The sequence below is a fragment of the Alosa sapidissima genome, chromosome 2 (genome assembly GCF_018492685.1).
Source record: "Alosa sapidissima isolate fAloSap1 chromosome 2, fAloSap1.pri, whole genome shotgun sequence".
Classification (NCBI taxonomy): Eukaryota; Metazoa; Chordata; class Actinopteri; order Clupeiformes; family Clupeidae; genus Alosa; species Alosa sapidissima.
In genome coordinates, this window is record NC_055958.1 from 34,169,111 (window position 1) to 34,194,652 (window position 25,542).

General features: G+C 42.3%; 1 protein-coding gene and 1 long non-coding RNA gene across 4 annotated transcripts; one reads left to right on the forward strand and one right to left on the reverse strand.

The window, feature by feature from the left end:
• Nucleotides 1-552: 552 nt before the first annotated feature.
• Nucleotides 553-24,393, reverse strand: LOC121692959 (zinc-binding protein A33-like). Of its 3 annotated transcripts, none has more exons than XM_042072063.1 (7): nt 23,976-24,393; nt 9,874-10,131; nt 9,078-9,173; nt 8,362-8,592; nt 3,242-3,264; nt 3,038-3,156; nt 553-2,514 (listed from the first exon to the last, which is right to left on the reverse strand). In XM_042072063.1, exons 1-7 carry the CDS (start codon nt 24,111-24,113, stop codon nt 1,916-1,918), a joined length of 1,464 nt encoding a protein of 487 aa, XP_041927997.1. In that variant the 5' UTR covers nt 24,114-24,393; the 3' UTR covers nt 553-1,915. The 3 variants fall into 3 exon arrangements, with proteins under 3 accessions (XP_041927997.1, XP_041928004.1, XP_041927988.1); XM_042072070.1 differs by having other exon boundaries at nt 9,874-10,126; nt 23,971-24,393; XM_042072054.1 differs by lacking the exon at nt 23,976-24,393 and having other exon boundaries at nt 9,874-10,278.
• LOC121693420 lies at nt 16,499-18,120 on the forward strand. The gene is made up of 3 exons (XR_006025497.1): nt 16,499-16,687; nt 17,323-17,585; nt 18,064-18,120. It is a non-coding gene; the product is annotated as an uncharacterized LOC121693420 (long non-coding RNA).
• Nucleotides 24,394-25,542: the final 1,149 nt, after the last annotated feature.

The following is a 25,542-nucleotide window of genomic DNA, read 5'->3' on the forward strand; positions in this document are numbered from 1 at the left end:
GCAGGTAGGGTATGAAAAGGGATGAATATGAAACAGCATTATTGAGTCCTGTTGATATTTCCATAAGGGATTCATTAATGCAATTGTAATGATGTGGGTTGTAGTATCATTATTGTGTCCTGTTGATATTTCCATAAGGGATTCATTAATGCAATTGTAATGATGTGGGTTGTAGTATCATTATTGTGTCCTGTTGATATTTCCATAAGGGATTCATTAATGCAACTGTATTGATGTGGGTTGTAGTATCATTATTGAGTCCTGTTGATATTCCCATAAGGGATTCATTAATGCAACTGTAATGATGTGGGTTGCAGTGTCATTATTGAGTCCTGTTGATATTTCCATAACGGATTCATTAATGCAATTGTAATGATGTGGGTTGTATCATTAGAGCTGTTTTATCTGTCTGTGGAAATCACACAGTTCTGACTGTTTATTCCTCCTTCTCATTGTGTTCAAACTCAGCAAAGCCCAAAGCTCCCTGGTGTAGATTAGACCTTCCATCTGGTTATGAAGGACAGAGACAGAGACACTAACACTGCCAATGCATCAGATTAATATGATTCTTTATTTCATGTGCATGATGATCAGAGGTCAGTAGTGCAGGAGTTTGTGTTTACTGCAGTGCTCTCAGTCTCTATAGTGCTGTTTAATCTCCAGCATTTCTGACCTCAGATCAGACAGCAGCAGCAGAACCAGCTGGACCTGTGCTGTGTTGCTGCTCTGCTACTGGAAACCTCACAGGTGAGAGAAGAGTGTAGTTACACAATAACCACCACTAGATGGCAGTATACATCTTTAAATGTAACTCATATGAAATGATGTACAAGTGTGCACAGCATACTGTAGGCGTTATATATACATAACCAATTTGCTAATAATTAAAAAAGAAAACTAAATTAATTGTATTTTAATGTATATAGCCAATAATCACTTGCAAAGTTCTAAAAAGGAGAGACCAAGCAGAAATATCCACATCATTTATTGAACTGATATTTTGATGTGCTTGTGGCAGCAGTGTAAAAACACAGACCTGGATAACAAACCATCATAGTGTAATAAATTATATAAAATCAGCAATTATTTCAGAGGATTCTAAACACAGAACATCAGAAATGCAATTCAAGTACCCAGAAGACAATGCCTCATAGAACAGAACAGATATTAGATTCACTGCAGTGGTGATATTTTAATGTGCTTGTTGCAGCAGTGCAGAAAAACATAGATCCAAAAACATCATCAAAATGCCTGCATGCAACAAATCTGCAACATAGAAACACTGTCATAGAGTAATAAATGGCAAAACACCAGCAATTATTTTAGAGGATATTCAACATATCAGACAATTCTGAACAAAATTAAAGTAGCCAGAAGACGATGCCTTAGCAAGGAATTACCACTGCATCTGTCAACACTAGAGGATAGGAGAGCCTACTTTATACATACTAATACAGTGTGGTAGGAGGAGAAAGTGGTAGAGGAAGGAGGTAGAGAGGGGAAGAGAAGGAAGTGGAGAAAAAGGAAGTTGAGGAGGGGAGAGAGAGGGAAGAGCACGGCAAGTGTGCATCAGGTGTGTATAAGGTTGTCAGAAGTGCTAGGAGAGGAGGTATTGGAAGAGTTGCATCTTCAAGAGTTTTTCGAAGAGAGAGACGAATGCCCCTGCTCTGATGACACTTGGCCGATCGCTCCACCGCCGGGGGACCAGACGTCTTATCAAGACAAAGTTGGCTAATATACTGGCAACCAAGTTGGCTTGTTTTTAAGACAAATTTGCTTAAAGCACTGGCAGCCAAATTTCCTTGTTTTCATGATGAGACGTCTTAAAATAACTCTTTTTAAATGGAGTCAAATGATTTAACGAGAAATTGCTAAATTTCTTTATACTAAAACAAAACAAACTAGATTTTTTTGTTTATCTTAATAGAAAATGAATAATTCTCATGGTTTTTAGATAACTAGTTTTAGCAATGTGACTGGGCTGCTCTACTGTTACTGAAACCTTCACTGGTAAGATCCTCAGAGGAGACATCCGACAGCCATTAAAGTACGGAAACACTCTCTCAGTGAAAGTGTGTGTGAGAGTGTGTAGGTGGGTGTTATTATCAGGGTCAGAGAATGACAGCTCTCCTCTGTCCCAGTCCAGCTGCACTCTGATCCTCTGGAGTTTCTGCTTCACTGTGAGGAGAGTGAGGGTCTGTGGTGTAGCACATGCTCCATATATATCATCATTACACCCAACACACCACCATCCACTTGTGGAGGTGTAGTCTCCCTTCCTCTGGAGAGACTCTGTCATCACACCCACACTCCACTGTGTGTTCTCTCCAACCTCCACATCCCAGCAGTGAGTCCCTGAGTTAAAGCCCTCAGAGCCCAGGGCACTGGCAAAGTGATCAAATCTCTCTGGGTTATCAGGAAGCTGCTGCCTCTCATCACCCCATTTCACACTGGTCAGATCCTCAGACAGGATGAGATTGGATTTTGCAGTGTTGGGATCCAGAGTCACAGGAGCTGCAGAGAGAAAGAACACAGAGATTTGTGATGAGAATGTGACTCGTTATCAATAGGGCTGTTTGATTCAGAAACAATACATTTGAATACATAACGTTTAGGTGTGATTCGATTTGATGTGATACAATGTGATAGAGCCTGGGGACAGGTTCACAACTGGACCTCGTCTACCTACATTCTGGAGCAGGCGTAAAGGGAATAGCGCACAACTTACGCAATTAGGAGCTAAAGTTAATCACACCACAAATGGCCTCAAGTCCATTCATAACATCTTCAATACAGATTTATATAGTTTCACTGTAGCCTGTGTTATTTTTCAGGATTGTGTGAAATTGTTAAAAAAATTAAAACAAAACAAATCTGACATCTCACCGAAGTAAATTGGTTTAGTCTTGAAAATTGGTTGCCGAGGGCGTCATAAAAGCTAAGACTGCCATTGCTCGCATCTTCAAGGTTCAAATACCGATATGTATCAGTGAATATTGTTTTTATGTGTGTGTGTGTGTGACTGTACTGTACTTACTGTACTGAACAATCTCCTGCATCTTCTCCCAGACTCTGAACTTCAGGTTGCCCAGGTGCTTTGCCACATTGATCAGAGCTCCTGAAACCCTCTCTGGATCCTGCAGTGTGCACTGGGCTCTGGAATAACATTCAGGAGTCAGTGCTGCTGTGGGTTTGGGTTCAGAACCACAGAGAAGAGAGAGACAGGAGGCAGATCACTCACCTTTCCACTGTGCTCTTGTAGCTCTATGAAATAACCAAGGAGAGAAAATGTGCTTATTTTTTCTGTTCTGTTTCTTCTGTTAGTTTGTATTTATTTTATTAGACCTTTATTTAACCAGAATTGAGTTTGTAATGTCTTTTTCAAGTTGTTATGATGATGATCAACACACACACAAACACAGACACACACACACACACACACACACACACACACACACACACCACACACACACAAACACACACCACACACACACAAACACAGACACACACACACACACACACACACACACACACACACACCACACACACACACACACACACACACACACACACACACACACACACACACACACACAGAGCCCTGGTTGGTCAGTTCACCATTCCCCCCACTACAATGCCCCTGTGGCCAAGTAAAGTGTCTGTGGGAAATAGTGAATATGACAGTGTGAGCACATAGTTAACCTGTCAGTACTCTCCCCTAGGACTCTGTTTATTTGTAGCCCTCTGCTGGTCTGCCTCTGTCACTGCATGTTTTTGTTTTGGCCCACCATGTGCCTTTTTGCCACGCCCCTACTTCCTGTCTTTGTTCTCTTTTTTTGTACTCACCTGTTTCTTATTTACTTGTATTACCTGCCCTATTTATACCCTGCCCTACTGGTGCCTCATTGTCAGATTGTCTTTCTCCGTGTGGTGATGTGCCCTAGTGCTTTGGCCTGTCTCTGGTTTGGAACTTCTGAGTTTGGAAGTTTTCCGTTTTTGTTTGGTAGTTTTTCCTGAACCTGTTTTTGGATTTTAAATCGGCCTGTTTTGGACTCTGACTACGATCCAGCCTCTTGAACTTTGCTTTGTTGGACTTTGCCTGGATGTTGGATTAACTGACTTGGATTTTCCTAATTTCTATTTTCTGCTGTTTGAAGAACTACACTGCTCAAAAAAATAAAGGGAACACTTGGTCATAGGAGTATATCATCAAGTCAGTCACACTTGTGGGATATTGATCTGGCCAGTTATGCAACAGAGGTGGTTGTGAATCAGGTTCACCTGCTTTGATGTCAACGTAATTTACTACAGGTGTACTAGAGGGCCAACTATGAGACAACCCCCAAAACAGGAATGGTTTTACAGGTGGTGGCAACTGGTAATTTTTCCATCTTTATCCTTCTTGACTGATTTTTCACTAGTGTTGCATTTGGATAGTGTCAGTGTTACTACTGGTAGCATAAGCCAGTATCTGGAGCCTACAGAGGTTGCACAGGTAGTCCAACTCTTCCAGAATGGCACACCAATATGTTCCATTGGCAGAAAGATTGCTGTGTCTCCCAGCGTAGTCTCAAGAGCATGGAAGAGATTCCAGGAGACAGGCAGTTGCTCTAGGAGAGCAGGGCACAGGGCTCGAAATTAACTTTTTTTTTTCTCAGTGTCCCGCAGCTGTCCCGAATTCTACTTGGCACTGTCCCGGACTTAAACACCAGTGTCCCAAATTCAAGTTCTTGTTTTTTCCCATTCTACATAATAAACAGCGTAAAAATCAGTAACTTGCATCACTTAATTAACTCGTTCTGGTCCACCATGTCAGTTCTGAACAATTTATTAAACACCATTTTTATTAACATTAATCATCTGCTGTTTCACACAACACTCATTTTCAGAGATTGCGCTTTTGGCTCTTTTTTGAGGTTGCACTAGATGTTCTCATTGTCCGTCGTTTTGACAGACAGGGTTGTAAAATATTCCGTCAATAATCTATTTTCAAGTGTCTTTAATTTCAATGTCAGTTTGGTGTGATGTCATGGCCACAGATCTCAGTGAAAACAATAAGTAGCGTGGAAAATTACCACAAAGCTGTCAGATAGGCTACTCTGCCACGCTCTCACCCTCTTGTGCACACTCAAATGCGTTCCCAATTAAATTAAGTAGCAAAGCGTAGTTAGATCTGCTGCAACTATGTATCTTGATGTAACAAGCTGTTTTGACATTGTAAACGTTCTCTAAGAAGAATGTAAAGCAGTTTGCAGTAGCCTAAAGATTAAAGTGTGTGGCGGGCTGGATCTATGATAAACTAATAAATGCTCGGCGGGCCGGATTAGTGCGTGGCGGGCCGCAGTTTGGACACCCCTAGCCTTAGAACTGCCACAGCGAAATGTCAAATGCTAACTTGTATAACTGTTTTCATTGTTATAGGCTACCTTGCAACACTATCTTTTTGTCAAATCGCAGTTGCGGTAGGCCTAGGTTATTTAGCTCAGCATGATATTGGTGACGTTTGTCTGTCACTGACAGAAAACACGTAGTGTTTTAGTCAGAGAGGACTGTCATCTCGTTTTTTTTAGAACACCAGTGTAACCTTAGGCCTACGCTATCAGTCAAAAATGTTCACAATGTCATGAAAACAAATGCCATTTACCTGCCTGCTAGTTAGATAAGTTAACCTCTATATCGGAAAGTGACCCATTAGGCCTACCACCCGTGCCCTATTCTTGTGTCGGCCTATGAGTCACTTAATATTCATTTAACCAATACGGCGGTTAAAGGAAAGGGCTTCCTAAGGAAACGCAAGCACCCAGCCCATTTGGGTATCTAACTATATTTGTACCAAAAATAACATTGTAGCCTACAGTGATTTGAAGAGCAGTAGCCTAAACAGTGTTGTAAGGCTGCATGTACAAAACCGCTTCTACAGTAGATCATCAACTGGCTAACGCTGCTTTTGCCAGCTGCCCGTCACGCCATGTCAAATTTTGTAGAATTTTATTCAGACGAGAAAGATGCGTTTAGATTCCCATGTGAACAGTTTAGGAGAAAAGGACCTATTTTGACATTTGCTTTGCCATTTTTCTGCTGTCCCAGAGTTGTCCCAGAGATCAATCTATTGTGTCCCGGAAGCATTTTTTATGGTCCCCGGGACGTCGGGACATTGTTAATTTTGAGCCCTGGCAGGGTAGGGTGGTAGAAGGTCCTTAACCCAGTAGCAGGACCAGTATCTGCTCCTTTATGCAAGGAGGAACAGTAAGAGCCCTGCTTGAGCCCTACAGAATGACCTCCAGCAGGTCACTGGTGTGAATGTCTCTGGCCACACTGTCAGAAACAGACTTCATGAAGGTGGCCTGAGGGCCCGATGGCCTCTAGAGGGACCTGTGCTCACTGCCCAGCACCGTGGAGCTCATTTGACATTTGCCATAGAATACAAAATTGGCAGGTCTGCCACTAGCGCCCTGTGCTTTTCACAGATGAGAGCAGGTTCACCCTGAGCACATGTGACAGACATGAAAGAGTCTGGAGATGTCGTGGAGAACATGATGCTGCCTGCAACATCATTCAGCATGACCGGATTGGTGGTGGCTCAGTGATGGTCTGGGGAGGCATACCCTTGGAGGGATGCATAGACCTCTGTGGGCAGGACAACGGCACCCTCACTGCTCTTAGGTATCGGGATGACATATTCTGACCCTGTATGGTGCAGTGGGCCTTGGGTTTCTCCTGGTGCACAACGATGGCCACATGTGGCAAGATTGTGCAGGCAATTCCTGGAGGATAAATGAATTCATACCATTGACTGTCCCCCACACTTCCCTGACTTAAATGCAATAGAACACCTCTCGGACATTATGTTTTGGTCCATCCAACACCCTCCTTTCATTTCGTAACACATTAACCAGTCCATATCAGCATAGATATCCAGCATGATGTATCTGAAGTGTTCCTTTAATTTTTTTGAGCAGTGTATTTTTGGTTAAATTGTTTGAACTGCCTTATTGGCCTGTGGCTGTCCACAAACTGTTTCCCCTGTCTGAAAATAAATCAGTGAACAGCATCTGCTCTTGGGTCCAGTCTCTGAATCTGACATAACCATGACGATAGACTCATCATCATTATCGTAAAAGCACCAATTACCGCCCCTTTCGTTCGAAAATTCTAAAACAACAACACTTTTTAATACTACTAACATATGACAAATTGACCTTGCATTTTTCAGTAGCCATAGGTGTGTAGATTTGAACAAAATCTGGTTTGGTTCTTACTGGGGCTTTTACTGCCTGAAATATCCGATTTTGTTTACCATGCTCAGACTTTAGTGCTGGGCTGGTGGGTGCTTATTTCCGCCCTTTCACACGGCACATCAACGGTTAGACCGAGAATTCTCGTTACAAAATCAAAATTCCACTGGAGCTCCAACCGGATTTGTACACGCAGCCTTACAACACTGTTTACAGCTCTTCGAGTCACAAATGTGGGTGCTTGTGTTTCTTTAGGAATCCGCCGTCTTGGTTTGTATAGAAATGAATATTAAGGAAATAGGTGAAGGGCGACATCACATACTGTAGACAACACCCTCACAAATCCACACCCAACCAACACCACACTCATGATCACAGCAACAAGTTAGTTAAATGTATGTAGTCCTTTCCTAGGTGCTTTACAGTGAAGGGGGGACTTAACTACAACCACCATGTAGCTCACACCTGGGTGATGCACAGCAGCCGTTTTGCACCAGAATGCTCAACACACGCTGGAGAAACGCACAGGAACTTTCACATCTGTTAGCCAAATTTGGATTTATTCTCCACATACAGTACAACTGTTCTCGCTTCGTAGTACCAAAACATCACACAACCACCACACTCATCAACGATCACCAAACCACACCAACACCACATCAATGATCACCACTCCACACTGTCACCACACTCTCCAAAGATCACCAAACTACACCACCACCATACTCTCCACTACACCACCACCACACTCTCCAAAGACCACCACACCAACACTGTACTCCTCAACGATCTTTAGCAAACAACAGCAACACCACATTCTCCAAAGATTACCAAACCACAACAACACCACACCAATCAACAATCACCACACCAAAACCAACACCACACTTACCAACAATCACCAACACCACACCCTCCCAAGATCACCAACACCACACTCTCCCAAGATCACCAACACCACATCCCCCATGATCACCACACCAACATCACACTCACCAAAGATCACCAAACCCACTGTAGATCATCTAGAGAAACATGAGCAATGTGCAGCTGCGTCTGTGTGTGTGTGTGTGTGTGTGTGTGTGTGTGTGTGTGTGTGTGTCAGATGTGAGGGGAGGGATCTTACCTGCAGGAATGTGATGTCATCAGCATTTATCTGCTCCTCTATGTCTGTGATTGTGATTGAAAGAGATGAGATCTCTATGCTCATCTTCTCAATCTTCTTCTTCATCATCTGACTCTTCTGCTCCTCTTCCTCCATCAGTGCAGCTATCCTGGCTGCCTCTTCATCTCGTAGAAACTTGTGAAGCTTCTCAAACTCCATGTTGATCTGCTTCGCTGTGTGCTGGGCCTGAGTCTTAAAACATTAAATATATCAAGAGATGTTAAATTCCTCATGCTACTATAGGTAGGGGATTTCACACAGCGGCCAATCAACAACCAAATCCTTTGGTATTTGCCGTCAAAACCAAAATCACTAACAAATCACAAATCACTGACAAAAACATCACCAACAGAACAGCCTTCAAGAGCATTTTACTGGGGTTATGAAGCAGATACCTTCCTTCATAGGTGTTTCAATTGAATTAGGCCCACGACACCTCCAGAAGGCTCAACAGTGGTGTCTGGTGTCCCAGACTCACCCCCCTCCACACTTATGATGGGTGGGTCCTCTACCAACAAATACAGACAACGAACCAAACCAGAGAACACAAAATCATCAACCAAGCAGCCTCTGTGTTCAACAAATAGGCGTCAATAGCAAGTGCTAATGTTATTACCATGTTTATGTTAAATAACATTTGCCACTGTAATATTCCCTCTGTGAGGGCTTATCTTTACCTTAATGTGTTTTGCTGTTTTATCACAGGTTAGTTTAGTTTCTTTATGTTTCTTCATCTTCTCCTTCAGCTTGGCCAACTGTGTCCTCAGTTCCTCCTGAAATAAGAAGAATACAACAGTTATGCTGCAACAACTCAAATAAACATGGAATTCAAATTCAGTACATTGTCAAGATGGAAGACAAAGTACAATGACAGCTTACTATTTAGAGAAAGGTAAGAATCAATTGTTTAACTCAAGGGGAGGTGGAAAATGAGTGTAATTCCCCAAATGGGGGAATATCCCTTTACATTTTGATAGTTTCAGTTTTGATATTTTTGTCATGATATTATATTATTGATATTATAAGTGCATGTACATGTGCCTGCATGTGATTACTGTACTTAAAAACATCTCACTTCCACAGCATATGATTGACAGAAAACCTGTAAAGATGCTGCAGCATTAGATTATTTTGTACCTGAATTAAAACATGTATTATCATAGACTACAGTGCTTTACACAGGATTAGTGTTTTCTAGCCTACACTATCTAATCATCTCATGAATTGGGCCAGGTATCACCCAGACAGAATAGCTCATGTTGCCTCATAGTATGATTTAGCACAGAGTGCCATTTGGAAACAGACAATTTAGAGATCGCACAAATGTGCAGAGAGTGATAATTCTTTGTTTAGTAATTTTCTTTCTTCTATAAGCCTTATTCATATAAGGTTTCATGAATGAAACCCCCAGTGACATGTAATCCAATATAAAAAGATTAAATATAATAAATAAAACCATGGAACAGATCTTACCTTATAATCACTTGATACCTCAACAACAGGACTAAAGTTGTGATTCTTATGTGCTCTTGAGTCTCTACACACCAGACACACAGGCTGTTTATCCTCCAGACAGAAGAGCTTGAGTTTCTCACTGTGCAGACTGCAGAGCACCTCAGACTCTGCTGAAGCTCTCTGACTTCTCTCCTGTATGTAGCTTTCACACAGGTTCTTTAACGCCAAGTTAAGTTGTGGATTTGAATTTGTGAATCTTTTCCTGCAGATGGGACACTCTTTATGGCCTTTAGTTTTCCAGAACTGCTGCAGACAGACATTACACATGCTGTGACTACACTCCATGATGACAGGATCCTTGAAGATGTCATGGCACACAGGACAAGAGAAATCCTCTTCTGGGAGAGAACGCTTGGAGGCCATTTTCTAAGCTCACTGTAAAGTATGCGATGACCCCTAACAATGATGTCCAGATGGAAAGTAGAATCCTGAGTCCTGATGGAAAGTAGAGTCCTGAGACCTTAAGCAAAATTATTCCTTCAGTCAGATGTTCAGTCTGAGGGGTGGATTGGTCTTCTCTGGAGCACCAAACACAAGTGATTGATTCAAGTGTTTTCCTGAAGTTGAAGAAATTAAACAACAGCAGCTTAACGCTAATTTCCAGTGAAACGAGTTCAGCTTAACTTTCATTTCATCCGTGTACATCCACTCTGAACCAACAGGGTTGCAGAACGACATATGTGTCATACTGAATTTGAAATTAAATGTATCCTGATACTGTGTGACTGCCAAACATATGCAAATTAGGGACGTTCCAGTCACACAGCTTTCCTATAACTTCAAATGGGCACACACACTGTCTAGTTCTCAGGGGATTTTCTACTTCACTTCTGCCCAAACTTGAAAAAGGCCTTGGCCATGAACAGGGTTAAATCAGTTGGAATCAACTCAAACGGCTTCTTTTTTAATCTTTCTTCTTTATTTTATTTAGTTAGCTTCTCGTGTTCAATTACGACTTGTTATTAGTTAGATTTTTAAGTCAGATTAGGTCAGTTTACATCAGATTATGTCAGGTTGAAAGCCTTTACAAGAAAAGAGAAAACAAACCACAAAATACAGCAATTACTTAAAACTGCCTACCATTAAATATACAAACAAATATAAAGTTCTCCTTAACCTTACATTCATTTAATGCAACATTACTGCCATGCTACCACTATCATGCTATTACATGAGCTAACATGAGCACAAGGCAGTTTAGCTATGTTAACTTTAGCTATCTTACCATCAAAATTTGCATTTAACATTAAACTATTGACAAATATTAGCATCAAACCATTATCCTACCAGTAGCATACCTGGAAATGCCCAGCAAGTAAAGCTTTCCCCACTTCACCCTCTACCTTCAACAACAGTTCAACATGTGTTTCACAGCTTCTCACTACATGTGCTTGAAGATAACTCTGCACTTCCTGCTTTCTCAAAGTCAAAGTCAAAGTCAGCTTTATTGTCAATTTCTTCACATGTTCCAGACATACAAAGAGATCGAAATTACGTTTCTCACTATCCCACGGTGAAGACAAGACATATTTTACCAATTTAAGTCCACAGACAAACATAACATTCAAGTAAACAAAAAAGTAAGTAAATAAGAGGGCACATATAATAATGAAAAAATAAGAGCAGCAAAATTTGGTTGAAATTGTGCATAGACAGTCAATAAAATACTAGTGCAAAGTCAGGCCAATAAAAGGCTTGGGTAGTTCTGTTTGACCTAAGTAAGAAAGAAAGTGGCATAGTGGTGCAAGTTATGTAAGAGCAGCAGAAGTGTTGTGTTTTCAGGACAACAACAACAAGTTGTAAAGTGTACAAGTGTGCAAGTGTGCAAGTGGAGTAGTGCAGGCGGCCATTGTGGGTCCAATGTCCAGGATGTTATGTAGCTGAGGGTGGAGGGGGGAGAGGAGGGAGAGAGTTCAGCATCCTTACAGCTTGGTGTATGAAGCTGTTGGTGAGTCTGGTAGTGCGGGAGCGCAGGCTTCTGTACCTCTTCCCAGAGGGCAGTAGATCAAACAGATTGTGAGCGGGGTGACTTGCATCACTCACAATTTTGGTCGCCTTGCGGGTGAGGTGGGTGGTGTAAATGTCCTTCAGGGAGGGGAGTGAAGCACCAATAATCCTTCCAGCTGTGTTCACTATGCGCTGCAGGGCTTTCCTGTTGTATTCAGTGCAGCTTCCGCCCCACACAGCGATACAGCTGGAGAGGATGCTCTCAATGGTGCCTCGGTAGAATGTGGTCATGATGGCTGGTGGAGGACTTGCTCACCTGAGTTTCCGCAGGAAGTACAGGCGGCGCTGAGCTCTCTTCGCCAGTGATGCAGTGTTGGTGGTCCAGGAGAGGTCTTCACTGATGTGCACCCCCAGGAATTTGGTGCTGCTCGCTCTCTCCACCACAGCACCGTCGATGGTCAGTGGCAGGTGTTGGGTGTGACCTCTCCGGAAGTCAACAACAATCTCTTTGGTCTTGCTGACGTTCAGCAGGAGGTTGTTGTCCCTGCACCACGTGGTCAGATGGTCGACCTCCAACCTGTATTGAGTCTCGTCGCCCTTGGTGATGAGACCCACCAGAGTTGTGTCGTCAGCAAATTCCACTATGTGATTGTTGCTGTAGGTTGCAGTGCAGTCATGCGTCAGCAGGGTGAAGAGCAGCGGACTGAGCACGCAGCCTTGGGGGGCCCCTGTGCTCAGTGTGATGCTGCTTGAGGTATTGTTGCCAACACGTACTACTTTCTGTCATAAGGACTGTAAAGTCTCCACTTCCCTCTTCAAAATAAAAGTCCCTTTCCATTTGCGATCCAACAGCAAACACACACTCACACACACACACACACATGCCATGAACCTACAAACAGCTGAGTTTTTTGACTGACTGTTTTAAAGTCAGATGAACCCATGTCATGTCTGTCCTTGTAGTTCAGGGTTCAGTGATGGCCTTCTCATATCGCTGTCCTTGTAGCTCAGGGTTCAGTGAATGGCCATCTCATTTCTGTCCTTGTAGTTCAGGGGTCCGTTCAGAAATCCGTTTAGAATTATATTAATGAATAATGCAACAGAGGATGAAGAATGTAGGCTAAACTATGTTTGTTTATTCAGAATGGAATGGATTGCAAATGAATCCGAATGAAGAAACGTCACAACGTAAAATTATGTCCCTGCAGCAAAACTCAACGCATTTCTCTGTGAGGGCTTGCCTTGCTCTCAGGTGTATGCTTGGAGAAGTGACAAAAGAGGACATTGAAGGCTGGCTATCATTGTTTCTGTCATGGCAAGCCTGCTTCATGTTCATCTTAAAGTCTTTTTGCTGTCATAGGTGAACATTGTGCGCAATTAATGCACGCAACAAAGCATAGCCTACCTGACAAATGCATACCTCCGACTTTTCTCCAAACTTGCTCGAAGTTATTATGACCGCCGTGCAGCGAAGCGGCGGTCATATAGGTTTAGTCAGATTTTTTTTTTTTTTTTTTTTCTTTTTCACATGTCCAAATTTCCGTCAAGGATTTCCGGGACACTGAAAGACCGGGGTAGACGAAACTTGGTGGGCATGTAACCCCATATGGATAGCATGGAACCATCGTTTTTCGTTTTGATCTGTAGCCACCACCACCACCCCCCCCCCCCCCCCCCGCTGGAGTGCACCCCCCCCCGAAAGGAGGGTAGGGCAGACACAGTTTTCTGTGAATATCTCGAGAACCGTAAGGTTTAGGAGGACCATTTTTTTTTGTATGTTGATCTCAAGGGGCCATGTCAACCCATTCCATAACCACTCATTTCATGTATAGCGCCACCTAGTTAAACACAAAAAAGTAAAAATGAGGTGTTGTAATCGCAGGTATCTGTGACCTAACATAGTCAAAACTGCACAAAATTGGAAGTGTAGGATCATTATGACACCCTCTGTATGCACGCCAAGTTTTGTGGAATTCCGTTCATGGGGGGCCACACAATAAATTAATTTATGTTACTATACACCAACTGGCCTGTAGGTGGCCGGAGACAGTTTTCTGTGAATATCTCGAGAACCGTAGGGCCTAGGAGGTCCACCTTTTTTATGTATGTTGGTCTTAAGGGGGCATGTCAACCCATCCCATTACCACTTATATATTTAGCCCCCCCACTGGACTGGACCCCCCGAAAGGAGGGTAGGGCAGACACAGTTCTCTGTGAATATCTTGAGAACTGTAGGGCCTAGGATGACCTTTTTTTTCTGTATGTTTGCCTCCAGGGGTCATGTTAACCCATTTCATGTGCACACATGTGCACAAACAGATACACACGCACACACATACATTCACAGTAATCATACGTATGACACATACTCACACAGTAGACATGTACGCATGCATGCACAGGCACATACGCAGGCACACACACACACACACACACACACACACACACATAACATAAACATGTACATGCACACATGCACACAATTCAAGAATTTCTCAGGCAAGATGGAGGTGGGGTTGTATAAAATGAATTTTACATGTGAAATCTATGAACTAATCATGTTTTGGTATACTTGTTGTCTAGCAGATACCAGTGAGAATTGAGTGTGGATAATGCAATTTAATGAGACAGTTAGAATCCTATAGGCCTTTCAGCGTGATTTATTTTTGTGGAAAAAATGTGCTGGACTGGGCGGCGGTCATATTTTGTACCGCTCTGCGGTACATCTAGTTAACAATGAATTGATAAACTTTTAGAATACTTTGAGCACTGATGCAGTCAGCATAGGCCTCTTACATTGTTTGCAGGTAGGCCTAAGGCGCGTATCAAAGTTGTAAGGTCACGTGACTGATGACGTACGAAGCTTCGGACGTCACTGAAAAGTTTAAATGGGACATTTGACACAGGGCCACCGGTGCTTGTATCTAATCCCTAAAGCGTTACGGGTTCGATAAACCTTTAAAGTCCCCAACACATATGTTTTGTTGCACAAGCACCCTTCTAAAATTGTAGCCCTACACAAGCACTTCCCAATCCCCACTGTACACAATGCCCATGTTTTCACAACCCCCACTGTTCACAATGCCCTTTATATGTTTTTTGTTATCTGACACTGCTGTGGTCATCTGCAGCAATTAGCCTACGTTATTTTGCAAAACATCAAATGAAGTCTTAAACACAACCACTATAGAGAAGCATGCAATATCAAATAATGCTAACGCATGGCAATTATGAACATGGCAGGATTTGAACCCCGGGCGCGCGTGCAGTATACGAACACGCTACCACCCTCCCAAGGCCATTTTGAGATTTTCATGGAAACATAGCATTATTTAAAACCAAGCACATTACATTTTCAATTCGAATCAATAGAAGCATATCAAAACTATAATGTTTATTCCAATGACTGTAGGCCTAATAGTTTTTACTCAAAAGGGAACAGAACACGTTGTCTCTCCGCTCTGTTTTACCAGTTTCAGAGAAGGGCCATTTGGTCGGCATGTGGCTTCGTCTGTGATTGTTTAATCTCTAATGAGAGCCGCCGTTATGTCTGCTAACCACCAGATGTCACTGTTTTGTATTCGATGCTTTGACACTTCGAAACACTTACGATACAATCAGGAAGAACCTTCCAAAGCCTCGTGGGCAAAGATGGTTGATTACGAAGATACTTCATGAGAGGCCATTTCCTGTCCCTGGAAATTTATGCAAATAGGGTAGCAGTACACGCCCCCATACATTTATGCAGTGATCGGGCTCTCTTTTTAACATTGAGGTCTATGGCAGAATCCAAGAATTTCCCAGAATTTGTCAAAGCCTTATTTTTCTGTGGATGTTGCAATGGATGCACATTTCTGACACAGTATCATGATCTCCAAACCCTCCTCCCTATTTCAGTAGAATGTCGTGATAGTATGACCCTCCAGTCGGGAGAAAATCAACATTAATGAAGGTGTACACCAAGTTTATTTTGTACTCCGGCTTGTCTGGCGTGGAACCGAGGCGTTCAAACGTAAGTCATACGTCAGTGACACGCCCCTGTGCAGGCGGGAACTGAACCAGAGCCCGTCTCTGACTGAACTCCACTTTGCCCTCATAGACATGAACTAGGATGACCCATCTTGCTACGCATTCATTATCTTTGTCGTGGGGCTTCATTCGCCCAACCCTACTCACAGGTCAGAGAAGAGTGTAGTTACACAAGAATCACCACTAGATGGCAGTAATCATATTTCAGACCCTTCAGGGAAGTGACATCACTAAATGTAACTCATATGACATTATATACAGATGTGCACAGAACAGGTGATACATATACATACCCAATTTGCAAATAATTAACAAAGAAAACGAAATGTATTTTATTTTAATGTATATAGCCATTTAAGAAATGCTTTTCAGCATATGTAGCCTACACTGTAAACATTCACAGTTGTTGAAGCCTATATGCCATCAAAGGGCAGAACTGACTACTAATTGTATTATGTGTAGTTTGTCAAAATCTTCAAATAGCCTATTATGTTTATTATTGTCATTTATTGTGGTTATACTGCCTGTATTTTGGTGAAAAACAGCATACTGCATGGTGAACAAATGTAGAGCAAATCATGACTGTAGTAATTGATGTGCTTTTAAAACAGAAACATAGCATGCTCTACCTATTATTTATTTATTTTTTTCTTCCTTGCTTTCTGTCTTTCAGGGAACTCTATGTCTCCAACAGTATCAGAGCTCCTCCTTAAAGCTAAGGAGAGAGAGGGTGTCCTGATAAGGAAGAACAAGAAGCTGAAAAAGGAATGGGACTCTCTTCGCAAACAAGGGGCTGGTAAGTCAATACTTTATCTCAATATGACACTTAACAACAAACACCACTTGGATTAAAACATTTTATTATTCCTTGTCTTCACAATGTAAGTAGAACGCTCCATTCACGTTCGGCTGTTAATTCTTTATGCTAAGCATAATTGACCGCTGTCAAGGATAGTGGCCTTTTTGCCACTGATTCACATCTACAGACAGTTGTTCAGCTGCTAAAGAATGTATTCAAGTTCAGTGAGTTTGGTGAAGTTTGTTTCTCATCATTTGCCAATGAAAACAGTAAAAAAATACATTTAAAGACCCATCAGGTGAAGTGTCTTCTCTTATGTTAGGTAGCCGTATAATAAGCGGGGTCCGGGTCGCCCTGTTTGGGCTTATTTTTTCGATAATGACTGGCATTCTATACATTAACCCTTAGACAGTAGAGCCCTTTGAAGACTCCATCGATAATATCAAATATCAAGTATAACTTGTTTTTCATGTTGTCACCATGTTGGTCTTGAGGATGGACACACATACACCTTTGTACCTGTACTGTACCTGACAAATGTTATGTGAGTACTGAAGCTTCTCACTTAAACTTGATTCTTGATTAAACTTGATTAAACTTTCCCGTCACCTTTTCTTATTGTTTCTTTTCAGACAAGATATGCCATACCACAACTTCTGACCACACCACTTCATCTGAGTCATCATCTGAGTCCTCTTCCACCAGTAATTCATCTTCCTCTTCTTCCTTCAATTCATTCATTGTCATCAGACGATGAAAGTCATAAGGCGTTACAAAAAAAAGCATACAAGGAAAGACAAAAGGCATCGGAAGGAAAAGAAGTCAGCAAAAGCAAGGCATCGCAAAAAGCACAAGAAGGAACAGAAGTCCGCAAAACCTGAATGTGGACAAAGAGGTGAGTCATAAAGGAGGGCTCCTGTTTACAAAAACAATTACATTAATACACAGGATTAAAGTTAAAATCCCTTGTGCCAAAATCCAAGGTAAAGAAGCCCCTACTCAAAATTAACTTTAAAAAGCACGCACAAATCCACCAAGAAATGGTCACAAACACAAGACAAATGACCCATCCAACAGCAGTATATAGTATGTGGCATGTCATTGGGGTTATTAAGTGGGCACCCTCATTCACCGATGTTTCGTTAAGTTAGGCCCACGACACCTCATGAAGGCTTAACAGTGAAACCAGCGTCCTGGAGACACTCCCCTCCATGCTGCCACCATATTACCACATTGAAATATCCAATACCCAAAATACTCTTAACCAGCCTAGGCATGGTCAAGTTATGGGTGATGCATGTTAATGTCAACAATATTTTGTCTCATCTCACAGTCCAGTTGATCTCTATTTGTTTTATTTCTTACTGATGCAGCTTCCAGTCCAAAAGACATCGTTGCAAGGTACAAGAAGGTTCTGCGGGCTTACAACCGCGGAAAAAAACTTGGGGAAGCGTGTACCATTGCTGGTGTTACAGAGCTGACCGTTCGATCAAAAGCAGCTATCCCAGAGTTGGCTATAGCTTCACCAGAAAAATTTGAGGAGCTATTGGCAGGCTACAACAAAAGTGGACAAATGTCTGATTTTCTAAGTAAATGTGAAGACCTTATTGAGAAAGATACACAGGTCAGAGCTGAGATAGCAAAACTCAAAAATGAGGGCAATCTCATACCCTACATTAAGAGGGTAAGCCCCCCGCCAACAACCCTCGTATGTTTAAGCAGTGTTCGTTCATGTTGCGTTCATGTTTACTGTATGCACTGTATGTCTGATTGTCTGAAGAGGCAGCAGAAGTAAGTGCCCCTCGCCCCACCATCCTGTTTTGTTTACGCTGTGGTGTTGCAATGAAGGATTGATAGCCTTTTAAGCTATTATGTTTTTTGTTTGATTTTTATTTGCTTATTGCCCTGCTCTGATGGATCAGAAGTTTTGATTTCAATAAATATCTCTTGATATTAAAGCCAATTGTGATGTGTGACAATGCTTTACAATATGTTAAGCATCTGTAATTGCAGTGTATGTAAAGTGTTATTGCTTTCATTATCACTATTGTCATTTAACAATATTTGACTTTAATTGGCAAAGTCATATGTTAAGTACTTGCTGAACTATGAACACCAATGTGTTTATTGTTTGCTCCAGATATATCCCATCAGTTTGTAATATAGCATTTTTAGATCATTTGCAAATTGTTCATTAAAATATAAAAGACTAGATGTAACTTCATAATAGCCATTAAAAAAAAGTTTTGATGCAATCATTTCCCATCAATTAATTATAAAATGTACATTTTTAGATAGTTTACAAATTATTTACTACCAAATAAAAGACTACGACCCAGCTTTATCATAGCCATCTGAAAAACAAATATTGTAATTGTTTTTCTAACTAACTATTAATCAATAGAACATATTTTATAGTTCAATAGTTAATCAACGTATATATGCATAGGCGTTGTGTATATTGTAGCGGACCGCTCCATATTCTTTATAATAAAAATGTATATATTACTTTAGGCTTATCCAACCGGGTTGCTTAAACGCAATTGGGGTTGTTAACGTCACGCAGTCAGCTGACGATAAAAGGCTGCTTGGCCTACCCTGCGGGAGGAGAGCGCTAATTACAGGAAGCGCTATCGGAGAGTTGTTACCGAGGCCATGTGAGACATGGCGGGAGCATTTTAAACAGAACATTCACTTGGATAGTTACATTGGATTCCTCTGGATCGTACCCTTGTGGATTAATCCCTTTGAGGAATTGCTATGAAGCAGCGCGGATCCTGAGCAAAATAGGACCGGCTCAAACTACTTTGTTGCGCACGACGGAATGGATTGGCAGCATGGCAAGATGTTTCCCTTTCTCTTGTCGGGGTGTTGCGAAGATCCCTGGTTCAAGTCGTAGGCCTACTCTGCAGTTCGTAGTGACCACTCGAATAGCCCAGGCTACTTTGGACTTTCAAGAGGCTTTGACTAAAACGACAATTCCGACTGCAAGGTCCCAAATTGAAATGAGCGATAGGCTAATGCCACATGGCTAACGGTTGCAACGTGATCTCACGAGATGGCGTAAAATAGCACGCCACTTTTAAAGCAATTTAGCGTGTCATGTAACGGCCTTCAGTCTTTTAGCGTGTCTTTTCACGCCCATTGTGGATCAATGACGGCCTGTTACGGCGTGTCATTTGACGAACTAGTAAAAAGATATCAACCCAGCTTCCATCCAGCTTGGAGGGAAATTTCAAGGTAAGACGTCAATCGGTTGTAATGATTACAATTATAATTGTAATCATTACAACCGATAATTTACGCCATCTCGTGAGATCACGTTGTTTCCGGAAATGTTGCTGCTGCTGCAGCTGGCGTCTTTAGGGGAAAGTCCGTAGGAGTCGATTGCCGAGTGTGGAGTAACACGCTCTGGAAATTCACAATTTCGTTGCCGTTTTAAAAAAAAAAAAAAAAAAAAAAATAGTCCAGTCCATACAATTTCATTTCAATTTCGAAAGAAATACTGGACGATGTTTTTTTTTTTTTTTTACAAAAAAAAAACGGCAACGAAATTGTGAATTTCCAGAGCGTGTTAATCCACACTCGGCAATCGCAATTAATCTCTATTGTCTACACAACCATGTACTCTATCTGCACTTGGTATTTAATGCTTCTTTGCACTTCTGGTTGGATGTCAACTGCATTTCATTGGCTCTGTACCTGTACTCTGCTAAATGACAAATGAAATCTAATCTAAAAACAGCAAAACAACAAATAAAAGGGCAACTTACATAGTCACATGGTAGTGGTTTCTGATTTATTAAGTCACATGATCACATACATGTAGTGGTTACTGATTTATTAAATCATCCAGCACAATAGTTCAGCTTTAAATGATTCTGGTTAAGAGGCAGAATGGGCTCTAACTATGCTGCTTTACTGTTATTGAGGCCTTCACTGGTAGGATCCTTAGAGGAGCGATATTACAGGGAATGTTAAAGTATGGAAACACTCTCTCAGTGAAAGTGTGTGTGAGAGTGTGTAGGTGTATGTTATTATCAGGGTTAGAGAATGCCAGCTCTCCTCTGTCCCAGTCCAGCTGCACTCTGATCCTCTGGAGTTTCTGCTGCACTGGGAGGAGAGTGTCAGACTGTGGAGTAGCACGTGCCCTGTATTTACCATCTATACGACACACACGCCACACTCCACTCACATAGTCATATTGTCCCTTCCTCTGGGTCGACGCTGTCTTCACACCCACATCCCACTCTGTGATCTCTCCAACCTCCACATCCCAGCAGTGAGTCCCTGAGTTAAAGCCCTCAGAGCCCAGGACATTGCCATAGTAATCAAATCTCTCTGGGTTATCAGGAAGCTGCTGCTTCTCATCAACACGTCTCACACTGATCAGATCCTCAGACAAGATGAGTTGTGGGTGTGCAGTGTTGGGATCCAGAGTCACAGGAGCTGCAGAGAGAAAGAACACACACATGAGCTGAACACTGAGTGATGTGTGATGAGGATGTGAATGATGGTCATTATCAATAGGGCTGAGTGATGTGTGATGAGGATGTGAATGATGGTCGTTATCAATAGGGCTGGTACCAAGTATAATGACACCTGTAACTGGGCAGTTGTAGTTTATTTCTGTAACTTACATGAAATTGATTATCTCTAGTAGGGAGTGTGAGTACAAGCTTCTTTATGAGAGGGGGATCATAGAGATGTGGAGTAGATGTTCCCACTGAACTGGGAATGCCCTCCATCCATCCATCATCCATCCATCCATCCATCAGGCCTACCATGCACTGTAGTTATCATGTGATGTTTGTGTGTGTGTGTCACTGTGTACTCAATGTACTGAACAATCTCCTGCATCTTCTCTTCGTGTGTGTGTGTGCGTGCGTGAGAGAGAATGTGTACTCACTGTTTTGAACAATCTCCTGCATCTTCTCTTCGTGTGGTGTGTGTGTGTGTGTGTACTTACTGTACTGAACAGTCTCCTGCATCTTCTCCCAGACTCTGAACTTCAGGTTGCCCAGGTGCTTTGCCACATTGATCAGAGCTCCTGAAACCCTCTCTGGATCCTGCAGTGTGCACTGGGCTCTGGAATAACATTCAGGAGTCAGTGCTGCTGTGGGTTTGGGTTCAGAACCACAGAGAAGAGAGAGAGACAGGAGGCAGATCACTCACCTTTCCACTGTGCTCTAGTAGATCTGGAAAATAAGAAAAGAGAAAGTAGGTTAAACGTTGTTGCTATAATAAGGTCTAAGGTCTTTTGCTACATCTTTGTCAATTTTGAATGTTCCTATAGCACTGTTTTTAGGAGACTGACCAATTGACAATACCGAAAAGATTTTAATTTAAGGTGCCTTCTGAGAAAGGTTATTCCTTCATCAGAACCCCCCCCCCCCCACTTCCTAGGACAATAAACAGAGTTTTGATCAACTCGCCACTGACATCCATAAACGCTGCCAACAGAGACTGTCTGTCGTCCCCAAACTCAAAACCCTTTCTGTTGTCCCAGTAGAACTACAGCAGCCTGATATCACCAGACTCACTCAGGGGCTACAGAACTACAGCAGCCTGATATCACCAGACTCACTCAGGGGCTACAGTAGAACTACAGCAGCCTGATATCACCAGACTCACTCAGGGGCTACAGTAGAACTACAGCAGCCTGATATCACCAGACTCACTCGAGGGCTTGGCCTCGAAAGAGCTACACTACAGTAGAAGTGTTCTGCCTTATGCCATAGCATGCCTAAATGAGCTTCCTGGTTGTACCTGATGTGTGTGTGCGTGTTGCTCTTCTCCCATCTTATTGTGTTCCTGCTCTACTCTCTAGAATCATCTCACACCATATCAACAGCACACTCAGAGACCACTGACACAAACCCAGCAGAATGAGACCAAAGATGACATCACACATCAGGATAATGCAATGGGGTGGGTGGCATGGGCAGGTCACCTCAACAAAACAGCCAGATGTGCTATTGTTAAATTATCACTGGTATTAGAGTTAGAGCTCTAACACCCTTACAGCCACATGTGCTATTGTTAAATTATCACTGGAATTAGACTTGTAGATCTAACACCCTTACAGCCAGATGTGCTATTGTTAAATTATCACTGGACAGATCCAACACCCTTACAGACAGTGGATGTTCCTACCTGCAGGAATGTGATGTCATCAGCTCCCATCTTCTCTTCTATGTCTCTGATTGAGTCTGAAAGAGATGAGATCTCTCTGCTCATCTTCTCAATCTTCTCCTTCATCATCTGACTCTTCTGCTCCTCTTCCTCCCTCAGTGCAGCAATCCTGGCTGCCTCTTCATCTTGTAGAAACTGGTGAAGCTTCTCAAACTCCTCCTTGATCTGCTTTTCTGTGTTCTGGGCTTGAGTCTGAATCAAATTACATCAGCTACATGAGTGAAGTTTCACACATTGATAAAATACAGAAAATATCATTGATTAATATGACTTACATATGATTGGGGGAGGTGGCAGATAGGTAGGAAACAAAGCACCTGATGATTCACCAGCAATATGTCACCTGACAATATGGTCTCCAGGTCATGGCATTATGAAATGACTGCCAGAAGCATCCTTGGATGTGTACAAACAGTGAACTCATATGACACTAGAACACTGACCTTAATATACTCAGCTGTTTCATCACAGGTCACTTTAGCTTCCTCAAACTCCTCCAGCTTCTCCTGTAGAGGCTGCAGCTTGTTCTTGAGCTCCTCCTGAAATGAACGGATCACTTTAGCAAACTCACTCCATTATCAAACTCAACAACCGCATGTTATTAATCACATACTGTATGTGCACACATGTTTGTAAGGATACTGTGAGACGCATAACAAACATGTACTTTTCTATGTACAGTATGGGCTTGAGGTGCACACATCCCATAATGTTAAAACTGTGAGTGCTTCATTAGGGCTCAACAGTAAAGTGTAATTTGTATGTGTACAGTTATAGTGAGCAGCAGTATCTTCTCTATAGAAGGACAAGCAAGGAGGTGCTGCTATACTGATACAAAAGGCCTTACCTTCATCTCACAGGCAGCTTCCACAGTAGGACTGAAGTTGTGATGTTTGTGTAATTTTGAGCACAGACACAGCAGGCACACAAGCTGTTTGTCGTCTTGGCAGAAGAGCTCCAGTTTTCTTTTGTGCTCTTTGCAGAGTGCGTCCGTATGATCTCTCTCTGGTAAGTAAACCTCACAGAGGTTCTTTAAAGTCAGATTTGGGAGGGGAGAATCTTTCAGCGATGTATTCCTGCAGACCGGACATTCTCTGGATCCTTTGGTGTCCCAGAACTGCTGCAGACAGACTCTACACACACTGTGACTACAGGTCAGGATGACAGGATCCTTGAAGATCTCCGTGCACACAGGACAAGATATCTCCTCTTCTAGTTTAAAGGCCATTTTCAAAGAATAAATGCAATCCAAGTAAAAGTTTCCCTCTGGTTATGACTGGTTGACAATCTGTACTTTCACTTTCACAGGTTTGATCAATCTACTGAGTCTCTGAGTCCCGTTTGTGTTTTAGTTGTCAATCTGCAAACTTATCCAAATGTCTGTAAGGTTCTGAACAGAAGCAATGTAACTCTTCCTTGATATTTCCCCCAGAAAAGTCCGCATGCCTGACGAGTTCTACAGGAGTAATGTTGAGCAGAGCAGCAGTCTGTGCCTGAGTTTCACTTCCTCATTCAGGAAACGAGAGTTAGAGGGAGGGATCTAGAGGAGCAGGAAGCTGATTGGTCGGTCTCACAGCATTTCCTTTTTTTCCAGATTTAAATTCAAAATACCAGAATGTGTGAATGTATTTGGCAGAACAAAAGGCAAGTTCTATTTTTTACACTGCAGCAATTAGGGATTATGGGTAACTTATTGGTTGATTATGGGTGTACTTTCTATTTATAATGTTTGAGGTGTAAAAGTCTGGCTTCACATGTTTGTTCAAACCATTCACTTAATCAGCTGATTCTAATTAGCACAACTCTTAAGCCAGGTAGATCAGCTAATTTGTGATATCACCCGTGTTGGCAGTACTTTCTACTTTTACATCTCTGAATGTTTCAACAGATTCAAACAAGTAAAATATGCTTTTCCTCTGCTGTTTACACAATGATCTCAATCCACCTGAAGTGTATGTGAATGCATATTCTACTAAACCTCATATGAAGAGTGAAACTGTTTTGCATGTTCTGCTGTCTATCAGTGAATACATATTATCTGTGGAGTTTAGTCATTTACAAGCCTGAACACCGTGCCAAAGTATACATTGCACATGGTTTATCAGACTGTTACAACATACACTGTTTCTGGTTTTTAATCACACCACAACCATTTTAGAATAATATTCATTCAGTCTGGCTGCTGTATCAGTGTGTATGTGGCTCATTTTATTTGCATATGATGCAGCGACGAGGGACCAGGTGTGAGTCTGTAGAGGTCAGCTGCAGAGTTTTGACTGTCCAGTCCCTCTGCAGGGCCCACAGCATGCTGGTCATCACAGGAGCCTGCAGGTCAAAGGTCATCCAGCTGGACACACACAGAGGAAGCTGGGGGTCAGGAGGGGCAGCGCTACCTGGACACAGCGCAGTATGGACACTGCTCACCTGGACACAGCGCAGTATGGACACTGCTCACCTGGACACAGTGCAGTATGGACACTGGTCACTGGTCACCTGGACACAGTGCAGTATGGTCACTGCTCACCTGGACACAGCGCAGTATGGACACTGGTCACCTGGACACAGTGCAGTATGGACACTGGTCACTGCTCACCTGGACACAGTGCAGTATGGACACTGGTCATTGGTCACCTGGACACAGCGCAGTATGGACACTG